The following is a 14514-nucleotide window of genomic DNA, read 5'->3' on the forward strand; positions in this document are numbered from 1 at the left end:
AAAATTGTGTCACCACCAAGAACTTGAAAAATGCAGAGATGGTGGTTTCCGCCACATCTCCCTTTAACTCTCCTAAGTGGCCAGTGCAGAAGATAGATAGGACTCTTAGCTACTCCTCCAGCACCATGTCTGCCTGCATGCCACCATGCTGCCCACCATGATGATGATAGACTGAACCTCTGAAACTGTAAGCGAGCCCCCTCAATTAAATGTTTTCATTTATAAGAGTTGCTGTGGTCATGGTGTCTCTTCACAGCAATAGGAACCCTAAGACATGTGGTGACCCCCAACCATAAAATTATTTTTGTGGATACTTCATAACTGTAATTTTGCTACTCTTTTGAATCATAATCTAAATATTTTTGGAAACAGAGGTTTGCCAAAGAGATCTCAACCCTGGAGAAGTGCTGCTTTAGGGTGTTCCTTGATGTTACCATGTCCTGTGATTAATGTCAATGGAAAACTATAACAGCATAATCCAGATAGGATGAGAAAGAGCACAGACCCACCAAGAATGAAGGTTTGGGTCCCTCCTCTAGGAAAAAGCTAAGATCTGCTGAAGTTCTTGCTGAGGGTGGAGGAAACACAGAACAGGTAGGTCATTAGAAATACCAGCTAACGGCACGTGACCAGTTGCAGAAATGAGGTCTGTAATTGACATGAATGTTTCTGATGCATTTTGTTAAGAATGTGTTTGTAGCCGGGCGGTGGTGGCGCACGCCTTTAATCCCAGCACTCGGGAGGCAAAGGCAGGCGGATCTCTGTGAGTTCGAGACCAGCCTGGTCTACAAGAGCTAGTTCCAGGACAGGCTCCAAAACCACAGAGAAACCCTGTCTCGAAAAACCAAAAAAAAAAAAAAAAAAAAAAAGGACATGGAAGAAGGAAGCTTTTGCTCTTTGCCGGCTTGCCCTCATCTTGCTAGCAAGTCCACTCCTTCTCTGGCATTGGAGCCTACTTCTTTGGGATTCCAGCGTGTACTGAGGACCAGCTGAGACATCCAGCCTTGTGGGCTGAGCAACTACTGGATTCCAAATGAAAACAATAACCAGGGCACAATAACGCCTAAACATGATAAACTACCCCACTTTATAACTGTGAACACGTTATACATTTAACCAGGTCATAACTATGCCCCAAAATGGTATCCCTCGTACAATGGCAAACACATTATAAATTTAAAATAAGTGGCAGTGTCCCTCCAAGAACATTCTTTCAATAGCCAGCAACTGTTGGATTTGATTGACCACAGCCTGTAAGTCATTCTAACAAATTCCATGGAGAGAGAGAGAGAGAGAGAAAGAGAGAGAGAGATTCATTCTGTAAGTTCTGTGACTAGATAAAAGCCCTGAATGCAGTGGCTGAACAGGAATTTTATATTTCTTATATTTTATTTCTTTGGTGCAGGGTATGTGTGTGGGTGTGCATTTGCCACAGCACACATGTGGAGGTCAGAAGAGCCGGCTCTTTCTTTCCTCCTGTGTGGGTTCAGGTCAGCAGGCTTAGCAGCAAGCTCCTTTATTCACTGACCCATTGCACTAGCCTAACAAAAAGCATTTAAGAGTCTGTTGACAAATCAGGCATGGTGGCATTCACCTTTAAAGTCAGTAACTAGGAGGAGGAGGCAGGAGGATCTCTGTGAGTTCAATGCCAGTCTGATCTACATAGAGAGTTCCAGGATAGCCAGGGATACATACATAGAGACTCTGTCTAAAAATAAGTAAACAAATAAATGTCTGTTGTCATAAACAGACCACAGTGACTGCTATCATCAGCATAACTAAGGGTCACAGTTCAGGGTCAGCATCTGGTTTTGATACAACCAAATCTTGTATAAAAATTTACTATTTCTTGGTGTGTGTGGGGGGGGTGTCATAGATTTATTTTCTTTTTAATTATGTGAATGTGTGTGTGTGTATTGTGTTGGTATGTGGAGGGATGAGACATAAAGCCACAAGGAAGGCATTGGATCCCCTGGAGCTGGAGTTACATGAGGCTGTGAGCTACTGAACATGGGTGCTGGAAACCAAACTCAGGTTCTCTGAAAAAGTGGTATATGTTCCTAACCAGAGACATCTCTTCAGATTCCAGCTTTTACTGTTTTTGGACTCAATTTATTTTTAATTATGTGTATTGGTAGGTCTGTGTATGGAAGTATATTCTCAGTGAAATATAATAAAATATAGCTTTTTGCTATTGTGATTTTTTTTTTAGCGTGTGTGTGTGCGTTGTAACAAGAGCTAGAAGAGGGCTTTGGAGTTCCTGGAGCTGGAGTTTTAACCACTTCTAAGCCAATCAGTAAGGACCCTGGAAACTCACCATGAGTCTGCGCTGGAGAAGAGAGCTCAAACATAGGTTTAAGCCAATAGACAGTCTTTATCAGCTGACCAGTGACTACACTGGGAATTCAGGATCGCAGTGTAGCCCTGAGTCTTTCTCAGGGTGAGCTTTTAAGCACAAAACATATCTTGGGTTGATAGCTACTGTTAGACACTGAGAGAGTCAGTCATTGTCTTCAGGTGAGTACCACCATGGAGCCCACCAGGCGCCAATGAATACTTCCAAACCCATGGTCACACAGATGATCCTGAATAAGTTCAGTAGGTCTTTCTTTTTCTTTCCTTCCTTCTTTCCTTCCTTCCTTCCTTTCTTTTATTTCTTTCTTTCTTTCAAGATAGAGCCTCACTACATAGCCCTAACTGGCCTGAAATTCTCTGTGTAGATCAGGCTGGCTTCAAACTCTTAGAGAAACGCTTGTCTCTGCTTCCCAAGTACTGGGATTAAAAGTGTTAGCCACCACACCTGGTTTAAACTCAGTAGGCCTTTCAAAACAAAACCAACAAAAAACCCCACAAAAAAGTCAAGGCTTGCAGGGAGCAGGACGGGGTGGGTGACTAAGACTGGAGGGACAGCAGAGAGGATAAGGGGCTATAATAATCAAAATTGCTTTGTTCATGAAATTGGCAAAGAACAAACTCAAGGTTTTTTTTTCCTTTTTGGTGAGTGACTTAATCTGACTGGAGTCCATCTGCAGCATCACACACACACAATAAAAATAATTAGCAAAGTCAAAGCACTACACACTCGCACAATAGCTAAAGTTGAAAACATTTTTTTTTAGATTTATTTATTTATTATGTATACAATATTCCTTCCATGTACGTTTGCATGCCAGAAGAGGGCACCAGATCTCATTACAGATGACTGTGAGCCACCATGTGGTTGCTGGAAATTGAACTCAGGACCTCTGAAAGAGCAGTCAGTGCTCTTAACCTCTGAGCCATCTCTCCAGCCCTAAAGTTGAAAACTTTAATATCAGTTGACAAGGATGTGAAACAACAGGAACTCTTGTTTGTTGCACGGACATGGGAAATGACATGCATGGAGCTATGAATACTAATCCCAGTACTCAGGAGGCAGAGGCAGGAGGATCGCAGTAAGTTTGAGTCCAGTCTGGTCTACACAACAGGGTGTAGTCAGGCCAGTCAGAGCTGTTTCAAAAGAAAAGGGCAACCCGTAGATGGGCCAGTGGAAGAAGACACCCCCCACCGAGCATAACGACCTGGGTTTGATCCACTGGACCCACAACCGTCCACACAGGCGCCTATGGGACCACTGGCAGTTAATGGTTGCTGGGAGAGAGGAGGTTGTTTGTTTGTTGTGATGTAGCCACTGAAAAGTTGCCTATGCGTTTAGTAAATAACACCTTCCCCATGCTATGCAATCAACCCTAATTCAACTCAGTGAGCCACACACAAAACAGAGAAAAAGCATCGCCACAACTCCCAGTTGCACGGCCCTTGGTGGAACACGCCTTTAATCCCAACATTCAGGAAATTGAGGTAGGAAGATCTCTACACATTCCAAGGCCAGCCTCAGACACCTAGTCTTCCGAGCCAGAGTGAGCTATGATAAGACTTGTCTCAAAGCAAACCAAGCTTTTGTGCGCACACACAGAGAGAGGAGTGTGGTAGGTTCAGGGATATAGTATTTGCTTACTAAATATATTAATTTGTATAGCAAGGATTTCTAGAGGGCTGGGGATACAGCCCCACTGGCAGTGTTTATCCCACATGCTGGAAAGCCTGGCTTCAATCTCCAGTGTGATGCAAAGTCGGTGCTGTGGTGTACACTTGCTATCCCCACCCCCACCCTGAGGAGGTGGAGGGAGAATTGGAGATTGAGAAGCCTTCTCAGCTCAAGCTGTGCTTGAGATCCTAGTCAAAAATGAAGACTCATTAGGGTTACTGAAACCTAAGGTGGAAAAAACAACAACTGAAGTTTATGAAGTTAATAAAGAGCATAAGGTAAAAGAATGGAGAGCTGCATTAGGGATTCCTCTTAAAGTAGTAGATTTTCTTTTTGGTTTTTTGAGACAGGGTTTCTCTGTAGCTTCGGGGCCTGTCCTGGAACTAGACCAGACTGGCCTTGAACTCACAGAGACCCCCCTCCCCCCAGTGGCTGTAAACAAATAGATTTTACTTATTTTTTATTTACTTTTTTTTTTAATTATTTATACAGTGTTCTGTCTGCACGCCAGAAGAGGGAACCAGATCAAATTACAGATGGTTGTGAGCCACCATATGGTTGCTGGGAATTGAACTCAGGACCTCTGGAAAGGCAGCCAGTGCTCTTAGCCTCTGATCCTTCTCCCCAGCCCCATTATTTACTTATTTTTGAAGTAATTGTAAGCTTACAGCAAAATTGAGCAGAAGGTACATTTTCTTTTACCACTGGGGCAGAAACTGCGAAGGCGATTGATATTTTAATTATAACAACTATTTACTATGTATATGTGTGCTATAACTTCATGCTGTAAATCTCAAATATCTATCCCAAATAGCTGTTGGAACAATCTTTTTCTTTTTGGTTTTTCTTTTTTTTTTTTTCTCTGTAGCTTTGGAGCCTGTCCTGTAGACCAGCTGGCCTCGAACTCACAAAGATCCACCTGCCTCTGCCTCCCGAATGCTGGGATTATAGGTCAGTGCTACCACCGCCCGGCGTCTATTTGGTTTTTCGAAGTAAGATTTCTCTGTGTAGCCCTAGCTGTCCTGGGATTCTCTCTGTAAACTAGACTGGCCTTGAACTCATATTCTCCTGCCTCTGCCTCACCAGTGCTGGGATTAAAGAAGGGTAAGAAACAATGGTAGGGCGACAGCCAACCTGGTTTGTGCGCTCCTGAACTGTGGCGGCTCCACAGTCGCTTCCCCAAGGCCCATAGGCGTCTCCTAGGCTAGCATAGACAGCACACAAGTAGACTGCACACAAGTAGGCAATGCTCGCCATGCCTACCTAAGGCAGGTGGCCGCTCAGCAGGGAGTGCGCAGGCGCCAAGCCTGAGCTCTCGCGGGGTGGACCGGGCTGCGGGGGTCGCAGCGTGGCTCTGGCCCCGCCCCCGCCGAACGCGGTCGCGGGATCGCCCAGGAAACGCATTCTGCGGGAACTCGCAGCGCCAATGGGAAGAGAGCGAGTGCCACGAACGGACCAATGAGGAGCGAGCCGCCCGGGGTTTAAACCCAGGCCCGGCAGACTCCTCTCGGCTTGCTGCGGAGGAACGGCTGTTGGTGTCTGCCCTTTGCCAGCCAGAAGTGGGCTCTTTGCTGCTGGTCGCCGAGCCTCTTCTACAGGAGGAGCCATGGCGCTCAGGGTCACTAGGGTGAGCCGGGCCGGAGCTGCGATCGTCGGCGCGGTCTTCTCCCGCGGCGGCCAGGCGAGGGAGGGGGGGTCCCGGGGGGTCGGCTGGATGGTGGAAAAGATCTCTGAACCTATTTGGGCATAAGGACTGGTAGGAATGCACGGTGTACTTTAGTGATGAAGGCCCCAGAGCGAGCACTTTGCTTTCCCAGAGTGCTATCTACAACTGGGGCTTTTGTGGTTTTTTTCTTTCCGATGTAAATTCACGGTCTTTGGGATGGCATAGGACATAAGAAGAAGTTGGGTAGTAGGTGAGTGAAAAATCCGGGGGGAAACTCGGCGTGGCACGGCCCGAGGCTAGACCCTAGAATCCTGGCTTTCCCTCTGGGAGCCTCAGTTGAGTCTGTCCTTAATTAACGCTTGATTTCCTAGAGCCGCCATGAATCCGCTCTCAAGTGATTTTTAACTTTTTTTTCAGAGCACGAAACTTAACACGGAAAATAAGGCCAAGGTCAGCATGGCAGGCGCCAAGCGTGTGCCTGTGGCAATTGCTGCAGCCTCCAAGCCCGGGCTGAGACCAAGAACTGCTCTTGGAGATATTGGTAACAAAGTCAGCGAACAGGCACAGGCCAGACTGCCCCTGAAAAAGGTAACTGTCTTCCTGGCCCAGCTGTCCTGAAAGAGCCTGTCTTCAGCTGTCACCCTTGGGAAAACATTCTCCATTCTGTCCACAGGAACTAAAAACTTCAGTTACTGGGAAAGTTTCAGCTAAAATCCCACCAAAACTTCTGGAAAAGGTTCCTGTGAGTGAGCCAGAGGTGGAAATTACTGAGCCTGAGCCTGAACCTGTTATGGAAGAAAAGCTTTCTCCTGAACCTATTATGGTAAACACAGCATTTTTAAAACGTCTTATTTCTTCTCTGGCCTCATTTCTCTCTGATACGCACGGCAGCGTTTAAGTATCTAATATTTTTTGAGTGTTTAGCAAAAGCCTTTACTGTGCACTAACACACTCAGTAGTAGGTATTAGCTATAATTAAGATGGTGGCGGATAAATGTGCTTTTGTGTAGACAGGGTCTCACTGCTGCTGGCTGGCCTGGAACTGGGAGGTTTGATTGCCTCCTGAGATCTGGGGTCAAGGGTGGGCACCATCATTTTTCCCTGTTGTGTCTCTGTAGCCATCGCTGTCCTTGAACTTCAGATTCTTCTGCCCTAACCTCTGGTGCTCGGATGAAGCAAACAGGCCAGATCTTTTCATTGCTTTATGTGTAGCTTCCTGAAGCAAAGGTTTTTGTTATAGTGCTGTAAGTCCAACTCTGTCTGGAATGAACAGAATGAAGCAGAGATGTGCTCATGAAACTTTTACTCTCTAATACGGCCACTAAATTAATAAATCTGTTAAGAGAGTAAATTTTTTTTTTCAGACAGAAAATAAGATGAGTTAAATAGGGTGTGTGGTGGTGCAGCCTCTAATTCCTGCACTCTGGAGCAGAGGCTGGTGATCTCTGAGTTCAAGGCCAGCCAGGGCTACATTTGGTGAAACCCTAATCAAAATCATAGCGCTATCTGTTAGGAGTTTTTCCTTTGACTTCCTTTATGTGTGTGTGTCTGTGTCTGTATTAGGCCAGAAGAGGGTCCCTTGCAGCTGTAGTTGTAGGTATTTGTGAGCCGCCTAATGTGGGTGCTAGGCTCTAAATTCTGGTCCTCATGGTGGAGCAGCAAGGGCGCCCTAATTGTGAGCCATCTTCAGCCCCAAACCCTCGCTCTCAAAAAACAAAAACCAAAAAGTTTTTTACATTATGTTTTGTGTATGAGTGCACACTTGTAGAGGTCAGAAAAGATACCTTTTAAGTCAGTTTTTCACCACATGGGGCCTGGGGGTTGATTCAAGTTGTTAAGCTTGGCAAACAGACACATTTACCCATCTTGCCCAGTTCTTCCTGTTTTAAACTGGCTTAGTTTAAATTGGGATTTTACTTTGAATGAATCCAGATCTCACTTTCCATACCTGACTGACGGGCAGTTTGCTATGAAGACCAGGCTGTCTTCAGCTCACAGAAATCTGCTTCCCACGTGCCCAGATTAAAGGCATATACTACCATGCTTGGCTCTGGAATGTTTTAAGATTTATTTTTCGGGGGCTGGAGAGATGGCTCAGTGGTTAAGAGCATTGCCTGCTCTTCCAAAGGTCCTGAGTTCAATTCCCAGCAACCACATGGTGGCTCACAACCATCTGTAATGAGGTCTGGTGCCCTCTTCTGGCCTGCATACATACACACAGACAGAATATTGTATACATAATAAATAGATAAATATTTTTTTAAAAAAATTATTTTTCACGGGCAGGGCAGGGGTTTGCACTTGAATGCAGTGCTCTAGGAGGCCAGAAGATGGGGCTGGAGAGATGACTCAGAGGTTAAGAGCATTGCCTGCTCTTCCAAAGGTCCTGAGTTCAATTCCCAGCAACCACATGATGGCTCACAACCATCTATAATGAGGTCTGGTGCCCTCTTCTGACCTTCAGGCATACATGTAGACAGAATATTGTATACATAATAAATAGATAAATATTTTTTTTTTAAAAAAAAAAAAGGAGGCCAGAAGAGGGCATCATATCCTGGAGCTGGAATTGTGAGTCAGCCTGGTCCTGCATAAAAACAGGACACCCCTGGCAAAAAATCAAGTGCTCTTTACAGCTAGGCCATTTCTCCTGCCCAGTATATACTTTTAATAATGCTTTTTCCTTTAGTGAAATGAATTACATTTATTTAGAATGATTTCTTGGGATTGAGGATACTAATACTGACTTTTCCTTCCCAGACTATAGCAAGTTCTCTTTGTTTCATGGAGTCTCTCTTTTTTAAGGTTGATAATCCCTCTCCAAGCCCAATGGAAACATCTGGGTGTGCCCCTGCAGAAGAATATTTGTGTCAGGCTTTCTCTGATGTAATTCTTGCCGTGAGTGATGTGGATGCAGATGATGGAGCTGACCCAAACCTCTGTAGTGAATATGTGAAAGACATATATGCTTATCTCAGACAACTGGAGGTCAGTATTGTTACAGTCTGCTTTTACTAAAGAAAGACAAATGCTAATCTAAGACAACTGGAGGTCAGTATTGTTACAGTCTGCTTTTACTAAAGGAAGACATATATGCTTATCTCAGACAACTGGAGGTATTGTTACAGTCTGCTTTTACTAAAGAAAGACATAAATGCTAACCTAAGACAACTGGAGGTCAGTATTGTTGTTAGTCTGCTTTTACTAAATGCAGCTAGGTTTATTAAAAACTGTTTTTTTGGTTTTTTTTTTAGACCAGATTTCCCTGTGTGCCCTGGCTGTCCTGGAACTGGCTCTGTAGCCAGGCATTGGTGGCGTGCCTTTAATCCCAGCATTTGGGAGGCAGAGGCATGCTGGCCTCTGAGTTTGAGAGTGAGTTCCAGGACAGCTAGGACCACACAGAGAAACCTGTTTTGAAAAAGTAAAAAGTGTGTGTGTACCTGCATGTATGTTCATGCAAATGCATGCCCTTGGAGGTCAGAGGCAGCAAATTCCTCCTGGAGCTGGACTTGTATTAATTGTGAACAGTTGATGTCAGTGACGAGAAAGAAACTCATGTCCTTTTACAAGAGCAGTACCCAGCTGGGCGGGGGTCGTGGCGCACACCTTTAATCCCAGCACTTGGGAGGCAGAGGCAGGCAGATCTGTGAGTTCGTGGCCAGCCTGGTCTACAAGAGCTAGTTCAAAATTAGTACTATAGCTGGGTGGTGGTGGTGCACGCCTTTAATCCCAGCACTTGGGAGGCAGAGGCAGGCGGATCTCTGTGAGTTCGAGGCCAGCCTGGTCTACAAAGGGAGTTCCAGGACAGGCTCCAAAGCTACAGAGAAACCCTGTCTTGAAAAAACAAAACAAACAAACAAAAAAAATTTGTTTTGTCAATTTTGGCTGCTTGGAAAACTTAATGGCATTACCCTTTCACCTCTTTAAATAAGACAGTTCTTCTAATGTAGCTTTATCACATTGCCACCCCGAAGCCTAGGAACAAAGTACGGGACCTTGGGGTACTTAAGCCCTGAATTGTATCCCCAGCATTGTCTTCTCGGGTTACCATTGGTCTATCCAGTCTCTTGTCCTTGTGACAGGGTGGTTGTGGCTGTGCTTATGTGGAGGTCAACAGTTGGTTCTCTTTCCGCCTTGACATCAGCACTTTACCCATTAAAGCCATCTTCTTGGCTCCCATTCCTTTTGACATCTATATTTTCTAAGGGAGTCTGCCGTAAGATACCTGTCCAGGCACGCTGTCTGTTAATTCTTATTAATACTAAAAGGTTTTGTTTTATATTTGTTTTCTAACTGCAGAACTGAATTTGGCAGTTGAACATAGTGGTCCTTGATGCCTTATTTTCTTTATGCTGTGTTGGTGATTTGAACTTATAACTTAGATAGAGCAAGATTCTAGCTGATCTAAAACTTTCACGATTATTTTTTCTATATCACAAAGCTTAGGTTTTATAGTACCAATCTTTTTTTTGGTTTTGTTTTTTGTATTTTGTTTTTGTTTTTTTTGTTTTTTTTTTTTTGTTTTTCGAGACAGGGTTTCTCTGGTTTTGGAGCCTGTCCTGGAACTAGCTCTTGTAGACCAGGCTGGTCTCGAACTCACAGATATCCACCTGCCTCTGCCTCCCAAGTGCTGGGATTAAAGGCGTGCACTACCACCACCCAGCTATAGTACTAATTTTGAATGAAGATGAAGGTGCAAAGATGTGGGCCTGCAGTACCACTGGCTAATTGAATGTCACAGTATCTTCAAAATATGAAAAGTCTATCACACTCTTCTAATCCTACTTTCTTAGTAAAGTTTTGCCCAGAGCTGTTTTATGTTAATTAACTGGTCTTTGTTGTCATAAATGGTATATAGAATGGTGTGTCTAGGATAACTGACATTTTCTTTTGCAGGAAGAACAGTCAGTTAGACCAAAATACCTGCTGGGCCGTGAAGTCACTGGAAACATGAGAGCGATCCTAATTGACTGGCTGATCCAGGTTCAGATGAAATTTAGGCTGCTACAGGAGACCATGTACATGACTGTTTCCATTATTGACCGGTTCATGCAGGTGTGTATAATTCAGTAATTGAGAGTTCTCCATGCCTGAGTTCTACGAAAGCCTTGGAGGGGGGAAGTGGACAATGGCAGTTGAACCCAGGTCCCAGGCATGCTGGGCAGGTACCTTAACCACTGAGCCTGAAACAAATAGCTTTCCAGGGAGATGAGGTGTGGCCAGTTGATGTTCAAGTCCATATTGTTCATTAACATTCCAATACAGGATAATTGTGTGCCCAAGAAGATGCTGCAGCTGGTTGGTGTGACTGCTATGTTTATTGCAAGTAAATATGAAGAAATGTACCCTCCAGAAATAGGTGACTTTGCTTTTGTGACTAACAATACCTACACCAAGCACCAAATCAGACAGATGGAAATGAAGATTCTGAGAGTTCTAAACTTCAGTTTGGGTCGCCCTCTGCCTCTGCACTTCCTCCGTAGAGCATCTAAAATTGGAGAGGTACAGATTACTTGAAATTTTTGCTTTGCCACATTAGATAATACAGATGCTGACTTAGATAAGTGGCTAACTACATGGGAGAAGGATATGGCTGTTACTATTTATAATCAACCTCTGTGTTGTTTGGTTGCTTACTCTTTTTAATCTATTACGATATAGTGTTCTGGGCACCAGATCCATGTGGTTGCTGGGAATTGAACTCAGGACTCAGAACAGCAGTCAGTTCTCTTAACCTCTGAGCCATCTCTCCAGCCCAAGGTCGCTTACTCCTAAGACCTTCTGTGGGCCTTTGTATTTGAGAGTGTGCAGTCACAGATAGTACAGAGAGTGTGTAGTCACAGATAGGCCTTGCTTTGTAAGTAACTGCTGAAGTAAAGCTATGCCAGAGAGGCTCAGCATGTGGCTCTGTTCCAGGTTGATGTTGAACAGCATACTTTGGCCAAATACCTCATGGAGCTCACAATGCTGGACTACGACATGGTGCACTTTCCTCCTTCTCAAATTGCAGCTGGAGCTTTTTGCTTAGCACTGAAGATCCTTGACAACGGTGAATGGGTAAGCTGTCTCTCCAAAACCCAAGCTTTCGATTGTAAATGGCCTTTGAATGCACACCTCCTCAGCCCTTAAGACGCTTCTGCGCCTAAACAGGAATGTGACGTGAAAGCTTCCATTTCTTCAGCTTTTTCCTCTTAGGATAACACCCTTTTGGAGTCGGCTTAAAATCCTTGCACACGTGGAAGCTAAGCCAACTGGTCTAAGAAACCCATTCACATTGTTATATACCAGATGCTGTCATGACCTTGGGGTAGAGAAACCAGCAGCTACAATGCTGTAGTTAGATTTAGAGTACAGGCTCTTGCAGAAGCATACCTGGGCAAAAAGATGACTTAGATTTCAGCTGTGATTACCATGCACTATCCCCCGCCGGACTCTTGAATAGCATCTGGAAAGTTTTATGAATGACTGGTGTTTTAACGTGTTTTTGGCTGGACAGTGGTAGCGCACACCTTTAATCCCAGCATTCTGGAGGCAGAGGCAGGCAGATCTCTGTGAGTTCAACGACAGACTGGTCTACAAGAGCTAGTTCCAGGACAGGCTCAAGCTACAGAGAAACCCTGCCTCAAACCGTGTTTTTGTTGTCTTAGACACCGACTCTGCAGCACTACCTGTCATACACTGAAGAATCCCTTTTGCCTGTTATGCAGCACCTGGCTAAGAATATTGTCACAGTGAACCGCGGCCTTACAAAGCACATGGTGAGTTAACTGAAACCTCATGGCTGCTTAGGACCTTTAATTCTGCTGGTTGGTGGTGGTGCACACCTTAATCCCAGCACTTGGGAGGCAAAGACAGAGGGATCTCTGTGAGTTCGAGACCAGCCTTGTCTCTAAGAGCTAGTTCCAGGACAGGCACCAAACAAAAGTTACAGTCTCTTTTCTCCCTCCAACCCCTCCAACGCACACACCCCATTGGGAGGGTTTCTGTTTTCTTAACTATAGTTCTTCTCTCTTACAGACTGTCAAGAATAAGTATGCAACAGCCAAGCATGCCAAGATCAGCACTCTGGCACAGCTGAATTGTACACTGGTTCAAAATTTGTCCAAGGCTGTGGCAAAGGCATAACTCAAGTAGACCACCACTACACCTGCAAATGCGATTGGCACCATGTGCCGCCTGTACATAGTATACATTGTTTGCGTGTTCTTCAATAAAGGTTGTTTTACTTTCATAGCTCATCACCTCATTTGAATGGTTTGCTTCTGATTCTAGGATAACAAAAGTTGTCTGAAACATTTAGGAATTTTTTTTTCTTTTTTTCGTATCTTTTTTTCTGTTTTTCATTTAGGAATATTTTTAAAACTGGTTTTACTTTAACAGGGGATCCAAGTAATGTATATAATTGTAGCCTATGTTTATATACCTTTTATGTGTCCTGAACATGTCTTAAGTCATCCTGCAAAGTCCTCTGCCTAGCTCTGGTTTCAACTGTATATCTACCAGCTTGTCCTTAGTTCCATTTCATTTTCCTCAGGTGGTTGCTGCCCTTCACCATCTCTTGCGCTATGGACTTTCATAGCTGAAACCCAGGTTTTTGTGTGTAATTATTTATTTGTTCTTAATTGACTTGGAAAATAGGATGTTTAAAACTAAAGGTATCTTTTAAAAGAACTTGCCCCTCAGTTTCAATGTCCTGTATAAATGTAATAATGCATGTGTTATCAAGGAGATATTTTTAATATGGGTTCATTTTTTTTCCAACAATGTGCCATTCACTGCCTATATTGCATTCATAGTGTGCATTTCATACTGTATGTAATGTATTCAGTCTTCCCTTCAAAGACATTCGGACTGCATTCTCTCATTGCCTCTGTTATACACAATACTGCTAAAATGCTGTTTTGTGCTTTGCTTCACCTTATACGTAGCAGCTTTCCTAGGGGAGTATGCTTCAAATTCTGACACAGCTGGATGAGACCAAGGTGCCACTTCCTCTATCTTTCTTCTGTCTTGTGACTCTGGCAAAAATCATGTCTCTTTGCTGTTTTAATTTATACATCCAGTAATAAAGTTGAATAAAATTTTATTAATGGAAAGCTTTCCCAATTTTCCCATTTTGACTGTTTTCTTTTGCTGTATAGAAACTTCATGTTGCTAATAAACATCTTTGCCTTCAAATACTGACTTGTGAGTTTAAGGGCAGACCTTGTCTCAAAATTTGTTTTTCTAAAATGCTTTCTCTTTTAGGTGTATATTTCCTTAGTAAACTGTAAACGGTGTGATGGAAGTCACTGTGATAAAACATCTTAGGTGACATTGGCTTCTGATCTAATAGAATGATAGAATGGTTGTGTACTGAGTTTTAGGAGTTTGTGGGGCAAGATACAGCTTGACTACTTACAAGTATTTGCCGCATGAACTTTGAGCTTGTTTGGTTGCCAGTACATGGTTTTACCTGTGTGCTAGCTTAGAATACACTGGCATATATCTTCCCATTTAGAAACTTTGTTGAGCCTTCACTATGAAATCCTGAGTTTCCTTAAGCTTATTGCTGGGATTTTACTTGTGAAAAGTTTTTACTACTTTTTCCATTCTATTTTTTTTTTTTTTTTTTTTTGGTTTTTCAAGACAGGGTTTCTCTGTGGTTTTGGAGCCTGTCCTGGAACTAGCTCTTGTAGACCAGGCTGGTCTCGAACTCACAGAGATCCGCCTGCCTCTGCCTCCCGAGTGCTGGGATTAAAGGCGTGCGCCACCACTGCCCGGCTCCCATTCTATTTTTTTTATTGATATTATTGAGCTCTACATTTTTCTCTGCTCCCCT

General features: G+C 43.8%; 1 protein-coding gene across 1 annotated transcript; it reads left to right on the forward strand.

The window, feature by feature from the left end:
• The first annotated feature begins 5519 nt into the window (after nucleotides 1-5519).
• On the forward strand, nucleotides 5520-13800 carry Ccnb1 (cyclin B1). Its single transcript, XM_057789851.1, has 9 exons — nucleotides 5520-5654; nucleotides 6111-6281; nucleotides 6367-6516; nucleotides 8499-8681; nucleotides 10590-10748; nucleotides 10959-11195; nucleotides 11610-11750; nucleotides 12341-12451; nucleotides 12711-13800. Exons 1-9 carry the CDS (start codon nucleotides 5634-5636, stop codon nucleotides 12816-12818), a joined length of 1281 nt encoding a protein of 426 aa, XP_057645834.1. The 5' UTR covers nucleotides 5520-5633; the 3' UTR covers nucleotides 12819-13800.
• The last annotated feature ends 714 nt before the right edge of the window (nucleotides 13801-14514 follow it).

This window comes from Chionomys nivalis, chromosome 15 (genome assembly GCF_950005125.1).
Source record: "Chionomys nivalis chromosome 15, mChiNiv1.1, whole genome shotgun sequence".
NCBI lineage: Eukaryota > Metazoa > Chordata > Mammalia > Rodentia > Cricetidae > Chionomys > Chionomys nivalis.

Excerpts from the sequence above, each read along its gene's own strand:
- Ccnb1 (XM_057789851.1), top strand. The coding sequence starts at position 5,634 with ATGGCGCTCAGGGTCACTAGG. Across the intron at positions 6,282-6,366 it reads CCAGACTGCCCCTGAAAAAG|GAACTAAAAACTTCAGTTAC; the intron begins GTAACTGTCTTC and ends TTCTGTCCACAG. Across the intron at positions 8,682-10,589 it reads CTTATCTCAGACAACTGGAG|GAAGAACAGTCAGTTAGACC; the intron begins GTCAGTATTGTT and ends TTTCTTTTGCAG.